Source organism: Nomascus leucogenys, chromosome X (genome assembly GCF_006542625.1).
Source record: "Nomascus leucogenys isolate Asia chromosome X, Asia_NLE_v1, whole genome shotgun sequence".
Lineage (NCBI taxonomy): Eukaryota > Metazoa > Chordata > Mammalia > Primates > Hylobatidae > Nomascus > Nomascus leucogenys.
In genome coordinates this window covers 62,006,018-62,031,216 of record NC_044406.1, presented here as the reverse complement: position 1 = coordinate 62,031,216, position 25,199 = coordinate 62,006,018, and the positions used below count along the sequence as shown (strand labels likewise).

Sequence of the window (25,199 nt, the reverse complement as noted above, 5' to 3'; positions counted from 1 at the left end):
TGGACCAAGGAGGTAACTCCAACCTGGCCCATTTGGGAATAAACTCAGGGTGGAGTTTCAAAAACAGGAAATAGGCCATTGCTAGAGGCAGGCTGGCAACCATTGGAAGAGAGCGGAAAATGTTGCTTTCCAAATCCTTGGGGGATTTAATCTGTGCTCTCCCAGTTTCAGGAGCTTATGTTGTGAGGGTGAGATGACTCCTCATTAAGCAGTATACAAATAGATTATTGGTAGTCTTCTGTCATCTCCCACGAAACACAACCTCCCCCTCATCACCTGACAGCCCTCCACTAACCACCCTATAAACAAGAGGGAACTGAGTCTCCTTTTCAAACACCTCTCCTAAGCTAGACTGCAGAAGCTGGGAGGGCTGAGTCATCTTCCTCTTAAAAGAAAACCCGTGTTAACAAAGCCACAGAAGTATGCTTTCTGTGCATATCATTTGTTTCAACACATGGCTGCTTTTATAGGATACCAACGCCAAGAGCTGAGGACACTGTCTTCTCTGTTCCTCAGAAAGTAGGTACCCTGCAGTGTCATCTGTACTGTCCCCCTCCTCCACACCCATTATCTACGTGACTGCAGGCACCTCACTAAGCAGCCAAAGGACCACCACGGCACATTTACCCAGGCCATTAGTTTGGATTGTGCCAGGTATCTCACAGCATAGGCAAGAAGGGCCAATCGAAGAGTTAGGATGGCTGGGTGCGGTGGCTCACGCCTGTAATCCCAGCACTTTCGAGGACGAGGTGGGTGGCTCACGAGGTCAGGAGTTCGAGACCGGCCTGACCTACGTGGTAAAACCCCGTCTCTACTAAAAATACAAAAATTAGCTGGGTGTGGTGACGGGCGCCTGTAATCCCAGCTACTTGTGAGGCTGAGGCAGAAGAATCGCTTGAACCAGGGAGGTGGAAGTTGTAGTAAGCAGAGATCACGCCATTGCACTCCAGCAACAGATGACACTCGTCTCAAAAACAAAACAAAACAAAACAAAAAAGGCTATGGCCTGAGGCTACTCTTCACCCTAAGGGATATATGGTAAATGCATGAGTAAAAGCTCTGGCCTCAGATACATACACAAGGATGACTTTTAAGAGTGCCTCCTCTCTCTCTCATTTCTTCTGGTCAAGCTAGGATGAGGTAGACAGGACCGGGAAGTAGACTACATCCCTCTGCGGTCCATTCACCTACAGCTATAGTTTCTGAGAATAGTGCTGTGTGGCAGGGAAAGCTCTGGCTTTTATGATCTCCCCTTGTAGAGTGCTGGATTGCTTCATGGTGCAGGGTGCTACTTATATGGCTTCATATCGTATGCCCAGTAGGAAGGAGAATGCCTGGGCAGATCTGATGCTGGACAAATTCACTGCCCACATCAAAGGGCATCTCCCCATAAGCCCAGAGACCCACAGCTAAATGTCCCCAATCCCCTGTCAAAAAAAGCAGCTGATAGCCATATTTCTGTACAGGCTCATGTAATAGAGCGGACTTTTATTATTTTTTCAGAGAATTCGGATAGCCATAGATTATACAGAGCCATTTCTCAGTACTCTTTTCCTTCCACTTAGGAAACTGGAGTACAACATGATAAGGATGATGCCAAGACAAGACTGCTGGCTCATATCATCTAGGGTACAAATACACACTTAATCACTTGACACTTTATTGAATGCAAAGCAAGATTTAGCATCTTTGCCTTCGTTGTACAGAGCTGAAGCGGGAGCCCAGGGAGGGGAGGACTGCACGGTTTTCCTTGGTGGGGGAGTTGTGCACCCTGCAGTCCTGTGGTGGTGTGGGAAGATCAGCCCATGTTCTGTCGGTTGCCATAGCCCCTAGGATGGGTGTCCTTCCAGTCATCCCACTCCCGGGCTCTGTGGAGTATTTGTTCATCATCCTCTTCCTCCTTTTCTTCTTCTTCCTGTTGCTGAGCTGCTTTTCTGAATTCCTCTAAAGTGGAAAAATTAGAAAGGGAGGTGAGAAATTGAGGGAATGTTAATAAGTAACGTCAGGGGCCTCAGTTCCACTCTGAGCACAACCACATGCAATGAGAACAGGAATACAGCCAGCTGCCTACCCTGAGCCCGGCGGAAGCGGGGAGAGAACTTGCATTACCTAATATATCGCATGTTAAAAAATAGTATGAAAGGATGCTCTGAGTGGTTTCCACAAGAAGGCAAAAATCATAAAAGGTGCCCCTCAGAATGAATTCTATTTTGGAAGAGAATTCTTGCAAAAATGGCCAACACCCACCCCCCACAAGCCCCTAAACAAAAACATTACTACCACCACCAAACAACCCCTGCAATCCAAAAACAGGAAAGAAAAAATATTTATGAATTTGTGATTTGTGAGTTGCCGGGGGGGTGGGATTGCAGTTGATGTTTCCTCCTCCACCCATTTCCTTTACTATAGTCATACATAAGTTTTTGTGCATAAAATTGAAAATCACAGGGCAGTTGGACCTACCAGAAAAGAATGCCTACGTATTATTTTGCAGTGCTTGAAATAGGCTCTGAGGTCCAAATGGCACTTATCATGCAGTGTACACCCAAAAGAAATTAAACCAACTGCTGCATCTCTTTTACTTTTTTTTTTCCTTTGTGAGGTAAAGCAGCATTTTCCTGGCTACTCTGACTTTGCTCATGAGAAATAGTCTCATTACTATGAATGAAATGTGTGGGGATCTGATCTCTTCTAACAGCTCAGGAGCCTTCTTTTTTTCTGAGATAGGGTTTCTCTCTGTTGCCTAGGCTGGAGTACAGTGGTGTGATCATGGCTCACTGTAGCTTCGAACTCCTGGGCTCAAGTCATCCTCCTGCCTCAGCCTCCCGAGTAGCTGGGATTACAGGTGTGCACTACCACACCCGGCTAATTTTTGTATTTTTAGTAGAGATGGGGTTTCACCATGTTGGTCATGCTGGTCTTGAACTCCTGACCTCGTGATCTGCCTGCCTTGGCCTCCCAAAGTGCTGGGATTACAGGCGTGAGCCACCTACATATCTTCTTTCTTCTTTTTATTTGTAACCAATCTGTGTCTTCATATTTAAAATGTATCTCTTATAGACAGCATGCAGCTAGACCTGATAATCGATCCCTGACTTCTAATTTGAAGGTTTATTCTACTTACATTTGAGGTGCTCTGGATTTGGCCATTCTATCAGGTGTATAGTGGTATCTCAGTGTTGTTTAATTTGCACTGCCCTAATGACATGATGTAGAGCATCTTGTCACATGCTGTCATCTGTATACTTTCTTTGGTGAGGTATCTGTTAAGGTTTTTGGCCCACTTCTTAATCAGGCTGCTCCCTTTTTTTTTTGAGACAGGGTCTTGCTCTATCACCCAGGCTGGAGTGCAGTGGCACGATAATAGCTCACTGTAGCCTCGACCTCACAGGCTCAAGCAATCCTCCCACCTCAGCCTCCTGAGTATCTGGGACTACAGGCACGAACCATCACACTTGGCTAGTTTTTTAAAAACTTTTTTTTTTTTTTTTTTTGTGGAGAGGGGTCTTACCATGTTGCTCAAACTGATCTTGAACTCCTGGGCTCAAGGGATCCTCTCACTTTGGCCTCCCAAAGTATTGGGATTACCAGTGTGAGCCACCACACCTAGCCTAAAACTGCTCCTTTTCTTATTGTTGGGTTTTAAGAGTTCTTTGTATATTTTGGGTAAAATATACAAAGTCCTTCATCAGATAAGTCTTTTGCAAGTATCTTCTCCCAGGTTGTGGCTTGTTTTCTCATTCTCTTGATAAATTATTTTTTAAGTGGTTACTCTAGGAAATACAATGTTCATCTTTAACTTCCCAGCCTACTTAGAGTTAAAATTATGTGATGGGGGCCAGGCGCAGTGGCTCACGCCTGTAATCCCAGCACTTTGGGAGGCTGAGGCGGGCGGATCACGAGGTCAGGAGATTGAGACCATCCTGGCTAACACAATGAAACCTCGTCTCTACTAAAAATACAAAAAAAAAATTAGCTGGGTGTGATGGCGGGCGCCTGTAGTCCCAGCTACTCGGGAGGCTGAGGCAGGAGAATGGCGTGAATGGCGTGAACCTGGGAGGCGGAGCTTGCAGTGAGCCAAGATCGCGCCACTGCCCTCCAGCCTGGGCGACAGAGCAAGACTCCGTCTCAAAAAAAAAAAAAAAATTATGTGATGGGGGGCCTCAAGGATGGTGCACAACAATCCCAGCCTCTTGGTATTCATGCTTTTATGAAGTCCCCTCTCATACTGTATCAGGATTGGTCTATATGACCAATAGAATAGGGCAGAAGTCATATTCCAACATTAGGTTATAAAAGATATTGAGCCTTTCGATTTTGGTCATTCTCAGATCATTCACTTTGGAGAATGGAAGCTGTTGTGAGCAACCCTATGTGAGCCTCCTGTCCTCAGACACATCGATGAGCTTGGCAGCAAATTCTCTAGTCCCATCCAAGCTTCCAGAAGACTGCAGCCCCAGCTGACAGCTTGACTGCAACCTCATGAATGTTTCTGAGCTAGGACCACCCAGTTGTTTCTGAATTCCTCACCCTCAGAAACTATGTAATACAATAAATGCTGATTATTTTAAGTTGCTAAGTTTTAGAGTAATTTGTTATACAGCAATAGACATGTATCGGTTCACATAAAACAGGAGAATCTCACAAACAAAATAGTTCCATTTACCCTGTCCTTTTTGCGATGGCTGTCACATATATTACACCTAATACATTATAAACCTCACAAGTCAATATTATAATTTTTGCTTTGAGAAGCTACGTATAGTTTTTAAAAACTGGGTTGAGGGAGATAGTCCTTTGCATTTACCCACATAATTGCCATTTCTGCTGCTCTTCACTACTTGAATATTTACATTTCTATCTGATACCATTCCCCTCAGCCTGAGGAATTTCCTTCAGCATTTCTCTAATGCCAATTTTCTGGTGAAGAATTCTTTTAGCTCTCATTTATCTGAAAATGTCTTAATTTCATCTTCATTTTATGGATATTTTTCACTGGGTATAAAATTATACGTTGACAGGTTCCTCCCCCCACCACTTTGAAGCTGCTCCACCATCTCTGGCGCCCATAGTTTTTAATGGAAATTCAGCAATAATGTATATCCTTGTTCTCCTATTTGTGATGTGTACTTTATCTTTGGATGATTTCAAAATTTCCTCTTTCTCTCTGGTGTTCTGCAGTTTGACTATAATGTGCCTATGTGTGATTTTCTTTGTATTTAAACTGTTGAGGTTTGCTGACATTTCTGAATTTTGGGAAATCTTTAGCCATCGTTTCTTCAAGTTTTTCTGTTCCCTTCTTTCTCCTCTGGTACTGGCATTCCAATTGCACATACATGAGACCTTGGTACATAATTCCGCAGGCCACTGAGATACTGCTTACTTTTATCCAATCTTTTTTTTCAAATTGGATAATTTCTATTGATCTTCAAGTTAACCGACACGCTCTTCTGTCAGCAACAATCTGGTATTAAGCTCATCCAGTGACTTTACATTTTCAGATATTGTATTTTTCCATTCCAGAATTTGTGTGTATAGTTTTTCTCTGCTGAGATTTCTTATCTTTTCATTAATTACAAACATATTTTGCTCTCTGCCCTTTAGGATAAAAATAATAGCTGCTTTAAAGTCCCTGTCTGCTAATTCCAACATCTGAGTTATCTTGGGGTTGGTATCCATTGATTGCCTTTTCTTTTGAATTATGAGTCACATTTTCCTGTTTGTTTTTTTCATGTCTAATAGCTTAGGATTGAATTCTAAACGTGATAAATGATATACTGTAGAGATTCTGAATTCTGTTTCATTCCTCTAAAGAGTACTGATTTTTCATTTTAGCAGGCAATTAACTCGTCTAAAACCAAAATACCAAATTCTATCTCCCTTGCATTGGGCAACAGCTGAATGCTCTATTCAGTTATTTTAGCCTTAGTTGAGGTGCTTAAGAGTCCATTCTGTGCATGCATAGTCAGCCAGAGATTTCAGTAGGGTTTATATACAGAATCAGGGCATCTTCTCTGTGGTTCTCTCTTTTCTGGGATATCCTCCTTCATTTTTCAGTTGCTATTCACCCTGATCTCAGTTCTCTCATTCCTCAAACAGTAAGACTGCAAGTTCCTATCCAAGTTTAAGCTACCCTACATCATAGTAACTGCAGTCTGCCCACAGGTGAAAAGCTAATCCTTTCAAATTACCACTCTTCTCTTTTTGGTGCTATAGTAGAAACAGAACTGAACCTGGGAATTTGAAGGTCTGATTTTAAATCCTAGCCAGGCCACTTTAAGTCAGTTCTCAGTGACTACCTTCTTCATTTTATTTATTTATTTGAGACAGGGTCTCACTCTGTCACCCAGGCTGGAGTGTAGTGGCGTGATCTTGGCTCACTACAACTTCTGCCTCCCGGGCTCACATGATCCTACCACCTCAGCCTCCCGAGTAGATGGGACTACAGGTGCATACCACTACGCTTGGCTGTTTTTTGTATTTTTGGTAGAGACGGGGTTTCGCCATATTGCTCAGGCTGGTCTTGAATTCCTGAGCTCAAGCAATCCGCCTGCCTCGGCCTCCCAAAGTGCTGGGACTACAGGTGTGAGGCACTGCGCCCAGCACATCTTATTTATTTTTATTTTTTTTCTTTTTGTTTTCACCTATTTGTCCCAGAGCACTTTCTCATCTTGAAATGAGAATAAGAATGTCTGCTTCATGAAGTTGTTAAGAGGATCAAATGAAGCTGAGCACAGTGGCTGATGCCTGTAATCCCAATGCTTTGGGAGGCTGAGGCAGGAGGATTGCTTGAGCCCAGGAGTTTGAGACCAGCTTGGAAAACACAGTGAGACTCTGTCTCTATTTTTCCTTTTTAAAAAGGATCAAATGGGATAATACATGAGATAAGGAAACTGAAGCTCAGAGGGACTAAGATATTCCATCTATTAAGTGACAGGAGGGCCAGGCATGGTGGTTCACGTAATCCCAGCACTCTGGGAGGCCGAGGCGGGCCGATCACCTGAGGTCAGGAGTTCAAGACCAGCCTGGCCAATGTGGTAAAACCCCATCTCTACTAAAAATACAAAAATTAGCCAGGTGTGGTGGCAGGCGCCTGTAATCCCAGCTACTCGGGAGGCTGAGGCAGAAGAATTGCTTGAACCTGGGAGGCGTAGGTTGCAGTGAGCCAAGATCGTGCCATTGCACTCCAGCCTGGGGGACAAGAGCGAGACTTCATCTCAAAAAAAAAAAAAAAAAAAAAGTGACAGGAGTTGGACTGTTCACCCAGGTCTGTCCATACTTTTTCTGTTATACCCTATTGCTTCCACCTTTTTGATGGCCACCCTCTTCATCTTCCCCTTCCAAAGACAATTCCAAGTACCCACTATGATCCAATTACCAAGTTGGGCACTAAAGGTACAGTAAGTCAAAGTCCCTGCCCTCAAGGAATTCCAAGTATCATTTCCTCCTTCTAAGTGTTGACTGCCCTTCAGCTTACACCTGCTTTTGGTGACTTGCCAGTACCTTCAGGTAGTTGGTTTTTAAAATATTTTGTTCAGTTTGTAATTGTTATCCTGTATGAGGGGCTGGCCTGATACAACCTACTCTGCCATTACCAGATGCGAACTGCTATCCATAGATTGAGTTTTCTACACAGCTGCTCTGTTTTTATGTCATGACATCTGGAGAGATTTACAAACTATGCTATCACTGTCCCCATCCTCCCATAACCATTTGCTATTTAATAATAAACATAATACTGTCTAGAATCTTTCTATTACTCAGAATCTTTGTCCCCACTATTTCTGCTCCTAAAGGGCAACTATACTTGGTAAGAATTTAATTGCCAGGGAGTAAAAGACCAGTGGTACAACTATTTCCCTCCTACCCCGTCATACCTGGTGCTGCCTTGGCTATTCCCTGATCTGGTAATGCTCCATATTTCCGATGTTGCTCATACCAGTCACTCACCGTCATAGTTGCCAGACTTGGATAACCAGCTCCAAATACTCTGCAAAAATTACACTGCATTTAGAAAACAAAAAAGAAAAAAAACACAATACTACAAAAAGTCTCTTCAACAACAAAGTCTGTGTCCATTTCAGCCTTGTTCCCTACCCAGTCAACTTCTGAGGAGTTGTACAAACTCATGGGAGGATGTGTAAAAAGAGGCATCCAGAAACGGGCATTAAAGTCAAGAGCTTTCATGAGAAGATAAATAGCCCAGGATCACCTCCCATTAAGCAATCCCAGAGACCTATGCTCCACAAAGCAGTGAAGACACCGTGGAATGGGTATTTATAGTTGGTGACTCCGAAAGGTACAGAAAACAAGGAGACTCCTGCCACCCTAGGGAAACATATCTCAAGAACTCAGAATTACATCACAGGGAGGCAAATATGTCCTTTTGAGAATTGTAGCTGAAGGCAGGAAGAGTGCCAATAATGTAATAATAAAAAAAAAAAAACTTTAAAGTATACAATTCTCCATTCAATTATTTTCCCTTTTTGTTTTATTTGCTTGTTTACATGTGTGCCTTTTTTTTTTTTTTTGAGATGGAGTCTCGCTCTGTCGACCAGGCTAGAGGGTAGTGGGGTGATCTCAGCTCATTGTAACCTCCACCTCCTGGGTTCATGCGATTCTCCTGCCTCAGCCTCCCAAGTAGCTGGGATTACAGGTGCCCGCCAATACGCCTGGCTCATTTTTCTATTTTTAGTAGAGACGGGGTTTTGCCATGTTGGCCAGGCTGGTCTCGAACTCCTGACCTCAGGTGATCCACCTGCCTCGGCCTCCCAAAGGGCTGGGATTACAGGCATGAGCCACCACGCCCGGCCCATGTGTGCCTATTTTTAAGCTTGAGTTTGTGAAGGAAGTGTCTGAGGAAGACAGACATGGAGAAAGTTTCAGGAGAAATAATATCCCTTAGATAAAAGAACAACTTCCGTAAGTGAGATCATGACTTTTTTTTTTTTTTTTTTGAGACGGAATCTCGCTCTTGTTGCCCAGGCTGGAGTGCAATGGCGTGATCTCGGCTCACCACAACCTCCCCCTCCCAGGTTCAAGCGATTCTCCTGCCTCAGCCTCCCTAGTAGCCGGGATTACAGGCATGTGCCACCACGCCCGGCTAATTTTGTATTTTTAGTAGAGACGGGGTTTCTCCATGTTGGTCAGGCTGGTCTCGAACTCCCGACCTCAGGTGATCCACCCGCCTCAGCCTCCCAAAGTGCTGGGATTACAGGCACGAGCCACCTCGCCCGCCCAAGATCATGACTTTTCAACACCACTCAGTCTGTGGGTCACTAATGAATTGCCACATTGAACCACAAAAGCAGAGGGCTGCAAAGCAAACCACTTTCTAGTACTACCTACTTGGCCTGGGCTGTGTTCCGAGTGAGAATGAAGGGTTTCACTGGAGGCCTCTCCTGGCGAGATGAGTTAGAAGTTGATGCCTAAGAAGGAAATTAATTATGAGAGGTGAATTTACCATTTTACCCAACCTACCATATGGGCTCTTAAGTCTTCAGATGCTTGAAAAGCTCTGGATTCAAAATTCACTCACTTTCTATTTATCAGTCTCTAAGACATAGCAGCAGAACACTAATGGTAGAAGTTCCTTAGCTCTCCTGAGGGGGCCTCAGTACCTTGCAAAAAAGAGAGAAAGAGAAAGTTCTCCCAGGAATCATGTCACTAGAAGTAAAAAATTACTTGGCTTTAAAATACCCTGTCCAAAGAAGGAGATTCCAAAGCCCTCTTCCATGTTCCATCTAAATCCCCTGAGCTGAACTCGAAGCCCCTTTCTTCAGCCTGGCCTTCAGTTAAAAAGTTGAATCACTACCATCCTTCTTCTAAAACCTCTTCCAATGTAATTATGCACTTAATTGTCAAGAACTTCTACGGTGCTTTAGAAGTCAATGTTCCTAAATGAAAGGGAGAAGGATTGGTTAGTAGTTTCCATATAGAGGTATACAGAAAAGTTTCAAGGAACCTTGGCTTTCTAGGGGCATGCTGAAACAAAGGATGGCTAAAGAAAAGGTGCTCACTTAGTTCTAGCTCGATCACTTTCAGAACCAATTCCAATACCACATAAGAGCACATTAAAACAACACCACAACGATTACAACAAACGAACAAGAAAAAACAAAAAACCCACACACCAAGAAAGGGACAGGGCAGGACCCAGAAAAGTCCAGCCTCAAAATGCTTGAAAAGCACTCATCTAGACATGCTCAAGGGGCCTTATGACCTTAGAATACTAATTGTTCATTCTTTGATCTCTTAACATGAAGAACTAGGTTGATATTATCCTGAGGCAAGAGCTCCTGGGCTAATTAGTACAAATCAAATTAGGAAGAGGTTTCTCTGAGGACTTAAATAAATGCCTGTGACTTCCTGATAAATTCAACCCAATTCATTTTGTGTCCTGAACCAAAGAACAAGTGGCAGCAGATACATCTCTTTTCTCCCTCTCCTCCAGTTCTATCTTTCTTCTCCATTCCCATCCTCTCCCTCTCTTCCCCTTCATTATAGTCAATTTTTTTTTTTTTTGAGATGGAGTCTCATTCTGTCGCCCAGGCTGGAGTGCAGTGGCATGATCTCAGCTCACTGCAACCTCTGCCTCCCAGGTTCAAGCAATTCTCCTGCCTCAGCCTCCCGAGTAGCTGGGATCACAGACGCGCACCACCACACCCGGCTATTTTTAGTAGAGGGGGTTTCGCCATGTTGGCCAGGCTGGTCTCAAACTCCGGGCCTCAAGTGATCTGCCCGCCTCAGCATTCCAAAGTGCTGGGATTACAGGCATGAGCCACCGTGGTGGCCAGTTAGCACAGATTTTAAAGGTTTAACTCCCTATGCCTTCCTTCACCAGCCACAGCTTTCCACAACCAAAACCAATTTTTATTTCAGAGACATTTCTGTCCCCCATGGTATACCACAAAATTACAAATGACTACAAGTGTGTTACAGATTAAAAAGCACTGGGGAGCACATTAAATTAAAGAGAAAGCTACCTTAGTGATCCTTCGGCCTTTCTATACTCATCTTGATAAAAACAGTGATTTTATGGAGACTTAAAAGGATCTTAATTTGATCTTCTGTAGAATACTGAAATCTCTGGCAGTAGCTTTCTTTGGCCAGGCTTACCTCTCTTGAAGAGTCTCTTTCTCTCAGGATCTTTATTTCCTGGTCAATGCTCTCAATCTCTTCTAAGCTGATATCAATCCACCTCTGAAGGTGAAGAAGATAATATTCACGAACACGCTCATCATCTGCTTGACCACTTTCCACAGCAGATTTCATTGCAGACAACCTATGCTCCAACTCCTTCTTCTGCTTGTATCTGTTCCACAGAAAAGCATTACCCATGAACTTACAAATGAAGAGGTATTCCTTCAAAAGAAGGCCTCAATAAGATTTTATCTTTGCAAATGATCGGGTAGTAAGCATGCCAATTTCCACCTTGGCAGGGATATAGATTCTATACCCCAGAGATAGCCACCAGGCAGTTCCCTCAGATGACAAGTAAGGGCCCAGCAGGGGCTGAGGAGTACCTTCTGAAGCCAGAAAAATACAGAAGTAACCGGATCTCAGCAAGTCCTTTAGGGAAGATGAGTACCTTAGTCATTTGATTATACTGACCTTTACTAGGGTGGGTGCTTAGTATAGCAACACAGTGCTTCCCATGATGCTTCCATTTTGGGAATTACACCTTCAAAAAAATCATAGAATTTTAGGGGTCATTTACCTGTCAGTGATGCAGGAATGCCTTGTGAAACAGCCTAAAAAATGATCAACTCTTTTTTTCTTCTGGGCAAAACATTCCCAGCTCTTCTGGCTCATCCTTGTATCATCTGAAGACTCATAACCACCCTGGCTGCCTTTCTTTTTCAGGATGCATTCTGGTATGGCATCTGACAAATATCTACTGAGTACCTATTGTGTGACAGGCACCATTCTCAGTGCTGGAGACACAGCAGCATATAAAAGTCCTTGGTCTCATGAAGCATTCATTCCAGTGGGAGTAGACAAAAAGAAATAGATGAGTTAGGTCATGATAAGTGCTACGAAAGAGCGAAAAGTAAGGTCAAGTGCATACAGTGATGGTGGAAAAGTAGCGGTGCTATTATATACAAGGTAGTCAGAAGAGACCTCTCTGAAGAGATGACAGTGAACAAAGACTTCAGGAAAATAAGTATGCCAATATCTGGAAGAGTATGCTAAGGAAGAAGGGCAAATACGAGGGCTGTGAGGTGGGAGCGTGCCTGGCCTGACATGGCTGAGAAATAACAAGGTGGCCAGTATGGCTGAGATAAAAAAAGAGTGACAGAAAATGAGGTCAGACATAGCCAGGGCCATAATGTGTAGAACCTGGTAGGTCACAATAACCAAAATATCAAATATCATGGTATTTTGAATGGGAAAGCCACTGGAGGCTTTTGAATACATGACATGAATAGAGTGACATAAAAAGACTTTTAAAAATATGGGCCACTCTGGCTGTTGTGTGGAGTATGGGCTGTGGGGGGCTATGAGGCAAGGATATAAGCAGGGAAAGCAATTAAGAGGATACTGCCACAATCCAAGTGAGAGATGGTGACCTGAAATAGGAAGGTAGTGATGGAGATAGTGGGATGTGGGTATATTTAAAATATAAAATAGACAGGATTTGTTGATTTATTGGATGTAAGAGCCTGAAGGAAAGACAGAAGTCAAGGAAAAACATCAAGATTTCCAAGAGACGTATCTTGAAATATCTCTGCTTGAAATCCCACTTTAGACTCTCCAGAATCAGATGTTCCTCTGTAGGTCTTCACCCAAATCAGGGGATCTTAAGCTGAAGTCCACAGAGAGTTCAGTATGGTGGGGGTGGTCCTTGAACTCCCTCAAATTTTATACAGAACTCTACCTGTATGCTTTCTCTTTCTTTTTTTTCGGCTGAGAAATTTTTATAGATTTTATCAAATTATCAAAGGGGCAAGGGGTCCATGACCCATGAAAAGTCAAGAACCGGCTGGGCACAGTGGCCCAGCCCTGTAATCCCAGGACTTTGGGAGGCTGAGGTGGGTGCATCATGAGGTCAGGAGATCAAGACCACCCTGGCCAACATGGTGAAACCCCATCTCTACTGAAAATACAAAAATTAGCTGGATGTGGCGGCAGGCGCCTGTAATTCCAGCTACTCAGGAGGCTGAGGCAGGAAAATTGCTTGAACCAGGGAGAGGTTGCAGTGAGCCGAGATCGTGCCACTGCACTCCTGCCTGGGCAACAGAGTGAGACTCCGTCTCAAAAAAAAAAAAAAAAAAAAAGTCAAGAACCACTGTTCTGAAAAGACTATTATAAAAATGTTTAGGCTCTTCTCTTCCTTTTACCTAACAAGTGGACATTTACTATAATGTTACAAATAACTGACACATCATCATCCTAAGAAGCTTTTTGAGTAGAACACTACAAAGAACTACAATTCCTAGTTCAAGATATTACTTGAGAATGTTTAACTCCAGTCTCACTCCTATCCCCAACCCTCTTTCCTGGATGTACCTAAGTCACAGGAAAAAAAATAACATACGAGGACCTTAGGATGATATAATTCAGGGTAAATTCAGGGTTAGTCTAGTAGTCCTCTGAATAAGGTTCTTTTGTTTCTTTTCCCATTCTCTGCATGCTTAACGCCTAACTACTGCACTCTGCTCCTTCCTTTTCTTCTACTTCCTAGCTTCTATGACTTTGCTCATCATCTTTGTTTTTTTGTTTGTTTTTGAGACAGAGTTTCGCTCTTGTTGCCCCGGCTGGAGTGCAATGGCGTGATCTCGGCTCACTGCAACCTCCACCTCCCGGGTTCAAGTGATTCTCCTGCCTCAGCCTCCCGAGTAGCTGGGATTACAGGTGTGCACCACCACACCCAGCTAATTTTTGTTATTTTTAGTAGAGACGGGGTTTTGCCATGTTGGCCAGGCTGGTCTCAAACTCCTGACGTCAGGTGATCTGCCTGCCTTAGCCTCTCAAAGTGCATTCCAGGCGTGAGCCACCATGCCTGGCCTGCTCATCATCTTTTAAACTTCTAACTCAATACTTGTTCATTTGGGCCAGTGTTTTTAAAACTGTTTTGTCTTAGTAAAAGAACCTTTTCTTCTAATGAGAGATGCCACGGAACTCCCATAATTAATAAACAAGTAAAATTTACTTTGGTTAAATCAGGAGGGCTGCCAACACCGCCCCCCCCACCCCTAGGCATTGCAGTGAAATTTTAGGGCTCCAAGGAACAGATAGAAAACCACTGTCTTATAGCTTCATCACTGTTATGGATTCCCCATGGTGGGCCATTACATGGAAATACTCCCTATTACCCTAGAATCCCCTATCCTTGTAACCCTTCTGACCCTGGGCAACTTCCATTCCCTTTCTGTTCCCAAGCTGTTGAAGAGAGTTAAGGAATTAGAAACTTGTATCAAATGGGTCAACTACAAATCACTATTGTCAAACTTTGGCTGAGTGGTCACCCTTGCTCAGCCATCCTTTTGTTCATCTTTTGTGAAGACTGTTATCACCATCGCACTCACCACATGGCCAGCCAATGTAGAATTCAATTTCCCTCTTCACCATAAAATCTCTGTAACTGGCCAAGGACGGTGGCTCACGCCTGTAATCCCAGCACTTTGGGAGGCTGAGGCAGACGAATCGCCTGAGGTCGGGAGTTCGAGACCAGCCTGACCAACAAGGAAAAACCCCATCTCGGCCGGGCGCAGTGGCTCACGCCTGTAACCCCAGCACTTTGGGAGGCCGAGGTGGGCAGATCACAAGGTCGGGAGATCGAGACCATCCTGGCTTACACGGTGAAACCCCAACTCTACTAAAAATACAAAAAATTAGCCGGGTTTGGTGGCGGGCGCCTGTAGTCCCAGCTACTAGGAGGCTGAGGCAGGAGAATGGGTGGAACACGGGAGGTGGAGGTTGCAGTGAGCCGAGATCGCGCCATTGCACTCCAGCCGGGGCAACAAGAGCGAAACTCTGTCTCAAAAAAAAAAAAAAAAAAAAAAAAAAAAAAAAAAACACTCTATAACTTCACTCTTCCTCTTTTACTGTTGTCTTTAAGGAGCTGATACTGTCTCTACCAAGCCATTTCCAAGGTAATGTGTTTGTTTTTTTTTGTTTTGGTCTCACTTCGTTGCCCGGGCTGCAGTGCAGTGGTGTGACGAAAGCTCACTTTGGCCTCCAGCTCCTGGGCTCAAGTGATCCTCTCACCTCAGCCTCCCGAGTAGCTAAGACTACAGGTGCACATCACCATGCCCAGCTAATTTTTATTTTTTTTGTAGAGACGGGGTCTCACTACATTGCCCAGGCTGATCTTGAACTCCTGCCTCAAATGACCCTCCCGCCTCAGCCTCCCAAAGTGCTGCGATTAAAGGCACAAGCCACTGTGCCCAACCAAAGGTAATGTCTTTACCACTCCACTTTTGTTATCAATCTAGTACCCCCCCCACATTCTTCCAGGCCTCACTCTATTTATTGATCATCCTCCTGGTCATTAGCAGCTAGTTTTTCACTCTACTGGTGCCTTTCCCCTGTCTTAGAAACACTTTACCTCAACTCATTTTTCTACCCTTTCAAATGATCACTCTTCTCTTTATTTTTGAGACAGGGTCTCTACTCTGTCACCCAGGCTGGAGTACAGTGGTGCGATCACAGCTCACTGCAGCCTCAACTTCTCAGACTCGAGCCATCCTCCAACCTCAGCATCCTGAGTGGCTGGGACTACAGGTGTGCACCACCACCCAGCTAATTTTTGTATTTCTTGTAGAGACAGGGTTTCGCCATATTGCCCAGGCTGGTCTCGAACTCCTAGACTCAAACAATCTGCCCGCCTTGGCCTCCTGAAGTGCTGGGATTACAGGAATAAGCCACCACACCTGGCCTACTCTTCTCTTTTCTATGCTACAGTGGGAATGATACTAGAACTGGGAATTTGAAGACCTGGGTTTAAATCCTAACCTAGCTACTTACTAGCTATGTTAACTTTGGGCAGTTCAATTCTCAGAGCCCCCCCTTTTTTTAATCTCTAAAATGGGGATAAGAATGTCTATTTCATGGGGTTGTTAAAAGGATCAAATGGAAAAACACACATCAAAGTGCTTTGTAAGCAGCAATACACTGTTAGCTGATAAAGAAATTGAGGCTGGGGGGGGTTGCTAAATGATGCCACATCTATTAAGTGGTAGAAATTGGATTAGTTACCCCAGGTCTGACTCCTAAGTCTAGGCTTTTTCCGCTACAGCATTTTGCTTCCATCTTTTTTATGACCACTCTGTCTCTCCCAAAGACACCTCCAAATACCTACTATGATCCAATTACTGGGTTAAGCACCAAGGGATGCAATTATATACAATGATATAATTAGTATACTGAGATACAATCAGTCAAGGTCTCTGACCTTGAGGAGTTTCAAGTCTAGAGACTGGCAGATAGTTAGTTATACTGTGATAAGTAACATGAACTAAATGCCATGGTATCTGGGAGGGAAGATAATTAGGGAAAGGCTTCAAAGAGGACATAACATTTGTTTTCTCTTTTCCAGGCTCCTATAAGTACCTGTACCTTACTGAGTTTCTTTTTTTTTTTTTTTGCAACGGGGTCTTGCTCTGTTGCCCAGGCTAGAGTGCAGTGGTGCAATCTCGGCTCATTGCAACCTTTGCCTCCCAGGTTCAAGCGATTCTCCTGCCACAGCCTGCTGAGTAGCTGGGATTACAGGTGCCCACCACCAGGCCCAGCTAAATTTTTTTGTATTTTTAGTACAGACGGGCTTTCACCATCTTGGCCAGGCTGGTCTTGAACTCCTGACCTCATGATCCACCCACCTCATGATCTCCCAAAGTGTTGGGATTACAGGCGTGAGAGACCGCGCCCGGCCACCTTACTGAGTTTCTGATTGCTCTTTCCTTCCTCTTCCTTCTCCCTTAACTTGCCCCAAAGTTTTATCTTTGACTTTTTTTTCTGTCTACATGTTTTTCCTTGGCAAACTCATCTACACCAACGAAAGCAGAGGCCTCCTAAATTTTTCACATCAGTCACAAAACAGTCTCATAAATTTTACTTGCACATTTCAAGTAAATGTGTCTATGGAAATAACTATCCAGTTGTCACTTTAGGACCTAAATTGAGTAAATCCAAAACTAGACTCATTACTTACCCAGCGTCCGCTTCTCTATTTCTCTCAAAAGGATGGAGGTGCTGTTACTCAACCAGATTCATGCTCCTCAAATATGGGAAATAGAGGACATATATGAAGAAATAGGTTTTGAGAGAGAGGACATACCATTCAGGTGTTTTATGTAAGATGGCCTCAGTATCTAAAGGCATGGGTTGGGGGACTTCCAGAAAGTAAATAAGGATGTGAGTAATTTGTTTTCTAACCATGTAAACTATTCTTGCAAAAGTAGTATCTCTGATAGCTATAACTTCATTTTTTATCACTTCTTCCTATTTGAAGTACTATTATAACATGCTAACTTGTATTTCTCCCTCTGCCTCTCTTCTTTTTCAGTATTTTATGTACACATCACTTCTTCATGCAGAGCTGCAACCATACTCCTCTTAGCTTCTGCCAAACCAGACTATTATATAGTCTTTGAACATACCTAAATATACCCTGGCTTTGGGCTTTTGTTCATCTTGTTTCTCTTGCTTGTCAACAATAAGCATTGCTTGAGGAACTTCTATATGCCAAGCTCTATGGCAGGCATAACATAGTGAACAAGAAATGGCTTGTGCCCTCATAGAGTATATACTGTAGTAGGGGAGAGAGACAAAACTCAGAAAGACACATGAAATGACTGCACGTAAGTGCCAAGAAGGAAACAAACATGAAGCAAAGAGAGAATAATAGTTGTTAACTACTTAAAGAGACTGATCTGGAAAGGCCTGAGGAATGACATTTAAGCTGAGACCTAGAGGATGAAGAATTAGCCATATGAAGAGCATTCCATGCAAAGAGGACTGCACACACAGAGATTCTATAGAGGGACAGAGCTGGGTCTATTCAAAGAACTGAAAGACGGTCATTGTGGCTGGAGTCTAGTGAACGAGGGGAGAATGATACATGGTGAGACTGAAAAGAGGCAGGCAGCAGATCACACAAAGCCTTGGAGCTGATTTGTCTATCTCAGATGAGAAATGTTGGTAGCCTAGACTGAGGTATGATAGTGGAGATGGAGAGAAATAGAAGGATAGAAGATACCTTTTGTAGCTAGAATGGACAGGCCTTTGCTGATGGACTGGATGTGAACATTCAGAAAAAGGGAGGAATTGAAGCTAAATCCTAGGTTTCTGGTTTAAAAACCTAAGTCAATGGTGGTACACTTACTGAGATGGGTGAGGAGGCACATTTGGGGGTTAAAAAGCCAAGGGTTCAAGGTATGACATGTCTGTGAAACACCCATAAAGGAAGGATGTTGCAAGTATGGGTCTGAAGGTCAGGAGAGGTCTGGGCTAGTGATACGAATGTGGGAGACATTAGTATAAAGTTAGGTGTTGATATCTGTCAGGCATTTAAGAAAAACGTTCAAAGCGGCAGGCCAAAGAAATGCAAATCAAAACAACAGATACTTTCTGTTTGCCCAATTTTCTTTTTCTTCTTTTCTTTTCTTTTCTTTTTTTTTTTTTTTTTTTTGAGACGGAGTCTCGCTGTTGTCAGCCCAGGCTGGAGTGCAACGGTGCGATCTTGGCTCACTGCAACCTCCACCTCCCGGGTTCCAGCAATTCTCCTGCCTCAGCCTCCCAAATACCTGAGATTACAGGCACCCGCCAGCACGCCTGGCTAATTTTTGTATTTTTAGTAGAGATGGGGTTTTGCCATGCTGGCCAGGCTGGTCTCGAACTCCTGATCTCAGGTGACCCACCCGCCTCAGGCTCCCAAAGTGAACCATCGCGCCCGGCCACCCAGTTGGATTTTCTGAGTATTAACACCCAAGACAAATGCAGTGGAACATATTCTGAAACTCTGTTATTGTAGAAAGCAACACTTTTACCACATATCAAGAGCCTCAAAATATTCAAACACTTTGACCTAGTCACTGGCTCTAGAAATCTACCCTAAGGAAACAGTGACAGATGCATTTAAAGATGTTTGTTTATAGCATTACTCAGAATAGCAAAAAGCCAGTGTCTAAATATTTGACAATAACAGATTAGTTTAAATAATTATGGTACAACTAGAGCATGGAACATTCAATATCATGGTTTCAAAAGACACGAGGAAATGCTCATGGTATAATGTTAGGTTAAAAAAAAACAGGATAAAAAGCTATAGTTACAGCATTCCAAATTTATTAGCTTAAATAACTATATAACTGAAAGGAAACACATCAGAAAGTTAACAATGATCATCTATGAGTGCTAGGATTGAGGCTTTTTTATTTAAAAAATATTCTTCTGTTTTGCAAACTTTCTACAATGAGCACTATTACATTCAGGAAAATCTTTTTTTTTTTTTTTTTTTTTTTTTGAGACAGGGTCTCGCCCTGTCACCTAGGCTGGAATACAATGGTGCGATCACAGCTCACTGCAGCCTCAACCTCCAGGGGCTCAAGTCATCCTCCCAGCTCAGCTCAGCCTCTGGAGTAGCTGGGACTTGTAACAGGCCTGTGCCACCACACCTGGCTAATTTTTTAATTTTTTTGGTACAGACAGAGTCTTATTTTGTTGCCTAGGCTGGTCTTGAACTCCTGGGCTCAAGTAATCCTCCTGCCTTGGCCTCCCAAAGAGTTGGGATTACAGGCATGAGCCACCGCGCTCAACCTAATTTCTATTTTTAACCATCCTTTAAGACTCATCTCAAAAACCATTTATGTTCTTTTTTTTTTGAGACACAGTCTCAATCCATTACCCAGGCTGGAGTGCAATGGTACAGTCTTGGCTCACTGCAGCCTCCGACTCCTAGGCTCAGGCGATTCTGCTCCCTCAGCCTCCCGAGTACCTGAGATTACAGGAGTGCATCACCACCCCCGGCTATTTTTTTTCTTTTTGCAGAGATGGCGTTTTGCCATGTTGACCAGGCTGGTCTTGAACTCCTGACCTCAAGTGATCCACCCGCCTCAGCCTCCCAAAGTGTTGGGATTACAGGCGTGAGCCACGGCGCCTGGTGTCAAATGCCATTATGTTCTGAAACCTTTTCTTCATCCCTCCAACCAGATGTGACCACTCCTTCATCTCTCTCTTGCAGTTTGTTTTTTTTTTTGTATAATTATTTGGATACCAAACTCACTGTTTAAACTACCTCTTATCTGCTGACAGGCTGCCCCCAACTTCTTACAAAGGACAGGATGTTAAATTCCATTTCATATCAGTCTAGCCCATATCCTCAGTCACTCACTATCCCCTAACTTTATTATTCCTCATAGTCCTTACCAGCGGAAATTACATTATTTACTAGCTTACTGTTTGTCTCTACTACCAGAATAAAAGCTCCATAGCAGCACCGACTGCATCTGGTTCTCTAACACCTAGAACAGCTCCTAGCACACAGGAAGGAATTAATAAATATTTCTGAATAAATGAATCATCTTCAGCTCTCTAGACCAAGCCTCGCCTCTGAGCTTCAGACTAACAGACACCTCTACTTATCTCCTAGGCACCTTAACCTCAACATGTTTCAATACTAAATTCATAGTCTCCCCTTCCCCGATCTTCTCTTCTTCCTCTTTCCCCATCTCAATAAATTTCACAGCCACCCACCTAAATCAGAAACATGGACATCTTTCCTTGCTGCTTTCTTCTATCCCACCTCCCACAACCAATTGATCACCAGGTTTCCTGTAGATTCAACCCTCCTAAATATATTCCCCCATCCCTCTACCATTGCAATAGTAAACCCTAGTCACCTTTGTGACTTAACTGGGTCTAATCTTTTCCCTCATTTTTTCCTAACTGCTGTTAGAGTATACTAGCTAAAATGCAAATGTGATCATGCTACTATTTGAAAAGAAACAGCCAGGGTGCAGCGGCTCACACCTGTAATCCGAGCACTTTGGGAGCCCGAGGCAGGTAGATCACCTGAGATCAGGAGTTCAAGACCAGCCTGGCCAGCATGGCAAAACCCCATCTCTACTAAAAATACAAAAATTAGCCGGGCATGGTGGCAGGTGCCTGTACTCCCAGCTACTCGAGAGGCTGAGGGATAAAAATTGCTTGAACCCAGGAGGTGGAGGTTGCAGTGAGCCGAGATCGCACTATTGCACTCCAGCCTGGGTGACAAGAGTGAAACTCTGTATAAAAATAATAATAAAAATAATAATAAAGAAAAAAGAAACAAAACTCTTCAGTGGATCTCAGTCACCAGAGTAAGCTCTTTGGCATGTCCTACCTCATAGCAGCTGACATTTATAGAATACTCACCACGTGCCAGATATTGTGCTGTTTTATGTGATTTTTCCCATTTGTGCTTATTAACCCTGAGATAGGTACACATGCATCTCAACTTACAATGGGGCTACATCCCAATAAATCCATCATAAATGGAAAATATGGTAAGTTGAAAACGCATTTAATACACCTTATTGAACATCATAGCTTAGCCTAGTTTACCTTCAACATGCTCAGAACACTTATATTAGCCTACAGTTGGGCAAAATCATCTAACACAAGGCCTATTTTATAATAAAGTGTTGAATAACTCATGTAATTTATTGATGTTCCCCTGACTGTGTATTGCTTCTGCACCAATATAAAGTTAAAAAATTCTAAGACTAGCCATCGCAAATCGGGGACCATCTGTACCATTATTACTTAGATTTCACATATGAGGAAAGCTGAAGCTCAGTTAGGTTAAATAACTTCCCCAAAGTCCAACAGATTATAAGTAAAGCTGGGTCTCAAACCCAGGTCTCTGACTCTACGACCCATACTCTTAGCCACAAATAATAATAGTTGACTTTGAGTGTTTACTGTGTCAAACATTGTGCTAACTGCTTTATATGTATTTCTCTTTTAATCCTCATCAACTACTTTATGAGGAAGGACCTATTATTATCTGAATTTTGCAGCTGGGGAAATTAAGGTACTGAAAGATCAAATAACTTACCAAAAATCACAGTGATTAATCACAGTGGTCGAGCTGGGATTCAAACACCTTACAAAGTTCTCAGCAACAAGTTTCTCTTCACGTTCCTCACATCCCAGGCTCTCCTTGATGTGGACCCTACGACATTCTTCAGTATCATTCCTTCCCCCTTACCACCCTCTTTGTGTTCTACCGTCACCTAATTGCTTATAGCTGCTGTTTTCGGCCTACACATCTCCACTCACCACTGTTTCTTTAATGCCTCTGTGGCTTCACTAAGGCTTTACATACTCTGCTGGCTAATGCCCTCCTCTCCTCTTCCTCTGGATATTCCTATTTACCCTTAAAGAACTCAGCACAGGAGTCACCTCTTCCAGGGAGCTTTCTCCTCTCTCCTGCTCCCTTTGGTTAGGTGCCCTTTCTGTCTGCTCTCATAGTACCTTGTGCATCCCTCCATAACATCCGTTTATATTGATATTCTGTTTCTATGCCCGTTTTCCTCACCAGATTGTATGCTCCTCCAAGGCAAGGACCACTCATACTCACACAAATACCTATACAGTTTGTATTCCCAGTGCCTAGCACAGTTCCTAGACATCATGACCACCCATTAAATGTTGTTTAAAAAACAAACAACAACAAAAAAACCTAAGAAAGTAAGCAATTTTTCCAAGGTCACACGATGAAGCTGTGCCAGGACTAAGATCAGTTCAGGATGTTACACATCTACTCCAGTAGTCTGAACAGAGCTCCTCAATCAGTGGACCATAAAATGGCCTAGCTTTGCCTTTCAGAGACATCTACCCCACTGTACCATATGAACATTGCTATGATGTGATGTGGAAAAGGTTGGGAGACACTCTGCTAAACTACATTGCTGCTGTTGGCAACCATAAGGTAGTAGGGGTCTGATAAGTAGGTATAATCATCTCAACAAAAGCAGAGGCTTCTTGAAAAACTCAGGAAAGTTTGCTCTCCCCAGGGCCTATGCTCAGTAAGAACCAAGAAAGTGACCCACACCATTCTGGCCCCCCACCACCCGCCAAGAAAGCATGCCCCCGAAAAGCACTGCCATTGGGCAGCCCTCATATTATAGCTATTGACCCACCTCTGTATTTTAGCCTGTCTTTGAGATGCCATAGCAACGAGGCTAGGATAAGCCATGGAGGAATTGACAGTGTGATTTTCAGCAGAGTTGTTCATGGTTTTGGGCAGCTCAAACTCTGCCACATGATAGCAATGGCACTGAGTTAAGTAGTTTATAAAGTGTTCTCGAGCCCGCTGCAAATGATCTAGACGCTTGCTGGGGTTGACTTGTTTCATGGTGAGGGCTCCTTGAAACGCTGACACCAACAGGTACTTCAGGTCGGTGGAAGCAATCTCTTCCAAATCTTCATTTCGGCTGGAAGAGCAAAAAGGAGGCAGCGAAGCCTGACTAGGCATTCCAATTGTGGCCCTTGCTTTCTGGGGGACGGAGTGGGAGGCTGGGCTGGGAGTGGAGCAGAGGGAGGCACGGGGAACAGCCGCCAGTTTCACTCAATTAAAGTGGCTGAGCGCTCACACCCAATGCCTATGCAATCAGCAGACGCTAGGAAGCAGAGTCGTGAGATATCAACCATCTGGGAAGAGAGGTGGGGAATGTAAACAATGTACACAAGATCGCAGTGGTAAGTAGGAACGAAAGGTTCTCACTACTAAAGGTCCCCTCCACTCAGGCGCAATGGCTCCACCCTTGGTAACCATTATTACCTTCGTTCTCAGCCATTATTACTATCTTCCCCCATACCTGAACAAGTCGAGCTGCGATAACATTTCGGCAGCCTTCTCAAGGAGGTCCAAGCCCTTGAACACCTTCTCCTGGACTATCCGGGAACCGGCGGGTTCAGTCGCTACTTCTACTTCGTCCAGTAACTGTTTACCGGTTTCGAACAGCTCGGGGAGCCGCGGCAGCTGTAACTCGTCCTCAGCAGCCATTTTGGGGAGAGAGGAACCCGGAAGATCCCTTTTCCGGGGTCAAAGGCAACCTTGATAAAGAAGAACTAGGCGAGCGCGGACAAAACCGGAAGAGGCCCCTCATTGGTCCAGTAGCTTCACTGTTAACAAAGCATCAAAGGACTTCCGGGAGCCGCTGTTAGCCGGCCCTGGCAACCATTTCCATAGACTCATTTTACCAGACAGACCGTTACAAGTCGTAGGCATCTGTTAAAAGCAAGCAAACAAGCAAAACCCTATGCGCTGTTTTACCATGAGCTCCTCGTCGCCGACACGGGGCTGAGAAGTTCTGTGGGCTCTGAAGCCCGGGTGAGGCGAGGCGGAATTCGGAGCGCGAGGAGTGCGGACGAGTGAGTGCGCTTTAGGAGCCGGTCAGGCGCGCCCCTTACCTCGCCAGTAGCTCCCTAGGTTGAGGAGTCCAGGGACTCCAGCTGCCGCACCACTCCCACGGTTTGAAGATCCGGTCGCTTGAGCGCGAAGTGCAAGTAGCGCCCCCCTGCGGCTTCGGTCCACCCACCAGATGGAGCTACGGGTTCCTCCGAGCCAATCCTCTCCCGTCCTCTTTCCCCTTCACCCCACACACGCCTACGACCCGTAGGCCGACGTCCGGTGGAGCCCCCCTCAGCAAGATTGGTAACCTGTAACTCCGGTCACTCCACAGCCGGCTTCCCTTCGTGCACTTAGTTCCTACGTCAAATGTTATTTCTGTGCAACCTTCCTTGTCTCCCTACCGCCTTCCACCCTGTGCCCTTCAGCCGCCAAGTCTGGGTTTCTTCTATGCATCTCTATCATGGCACCTACCACGCTGTATAATTGCTAGTGACTTACAAATCTCTCTTATCAGAATGAATTTGACTCATCTTTGCACCACTCTGGCTAGCCTGAGTACTCAGTATCAGTCATTATCTGAATAAAAAAAAAGTGATCAGTTTGGAAAGCAGCCAACTTATGCAGAACAGCATTGTTCAGTAGGTAGTTACTAGCTACATGTGGTTACTAAGCACTTGAAAGTGGCTATTTTGAATCGAGATGTGCTGCAAGTGTAAAAAACACCCCAGATTTCAAAGACATTTAAAAAAAAGAATGAAAAATGTAAATACTTTTTACATGGACTACATGTTGAAATGGTAGTCTTTTGGATATGTTGGATTAAATATATTATTAGAATTAATTGTGCTTGTTTCTT

At 44.0% G+C, this 25,199-nt stretch overlaps 1 protein-coding gene across 1 annotated transcript; it reads right to left on the bottom strand.

The window, feature by feature from the left end:
* Nucleotides 1-1,455: 1,455 nt before the first annotated feature.
* Nucleotides 1,456-24,927, bottom strand: IGBP1 (immunoglobulin binding protein 1). The gene is made up of 6 exons (XM_012499078.2): nt 23,808-24,927; nt 23,130-23,423; nt 11,119-11,314; nt 9,349-9,428; nt 7,878-7,990; nt 1,456-1,944 (listed from the first exon to the last, which is right to left on the bottom strand). Exons 1-6 carry the CDS (start codon nt 23,993-23,995, stop codon nt 1,799-1,801), a joined length of 1,017 nt encoding a protein of 338 aa, XP_012354532.1. The 5' UTR covers nt 23,996-24,927; the 3' UTR covers nt 1,456-1,798.
* Nucleotides 24,928-25,199: the final 272 nt, after the last annotated feature.

Coding starts and splice junctions, on each gene's coding strand:
- IGBP1 (XM_012499078.2), bottom strand. CDS start 23,995: ATGGCTGCTGAGGACGAGTTACAGCTGCCGCGGCTCCCCGAGCTGTTC. Junction 23,424..23,807: donor TCGCAGCTCGACTTGTTCAG/GTATGGGGGAAG, acceptor TTGCTCTTCCAG/CCGAAATGAAGATTTGGAAG. Junction 9,429..11,118: donor AAAGAGACTCTTCAAGAGAG/GTAAGCCTGGCC, acceptor TTTCCTTCTTAG/GCATCAACTTCTAACTCATC.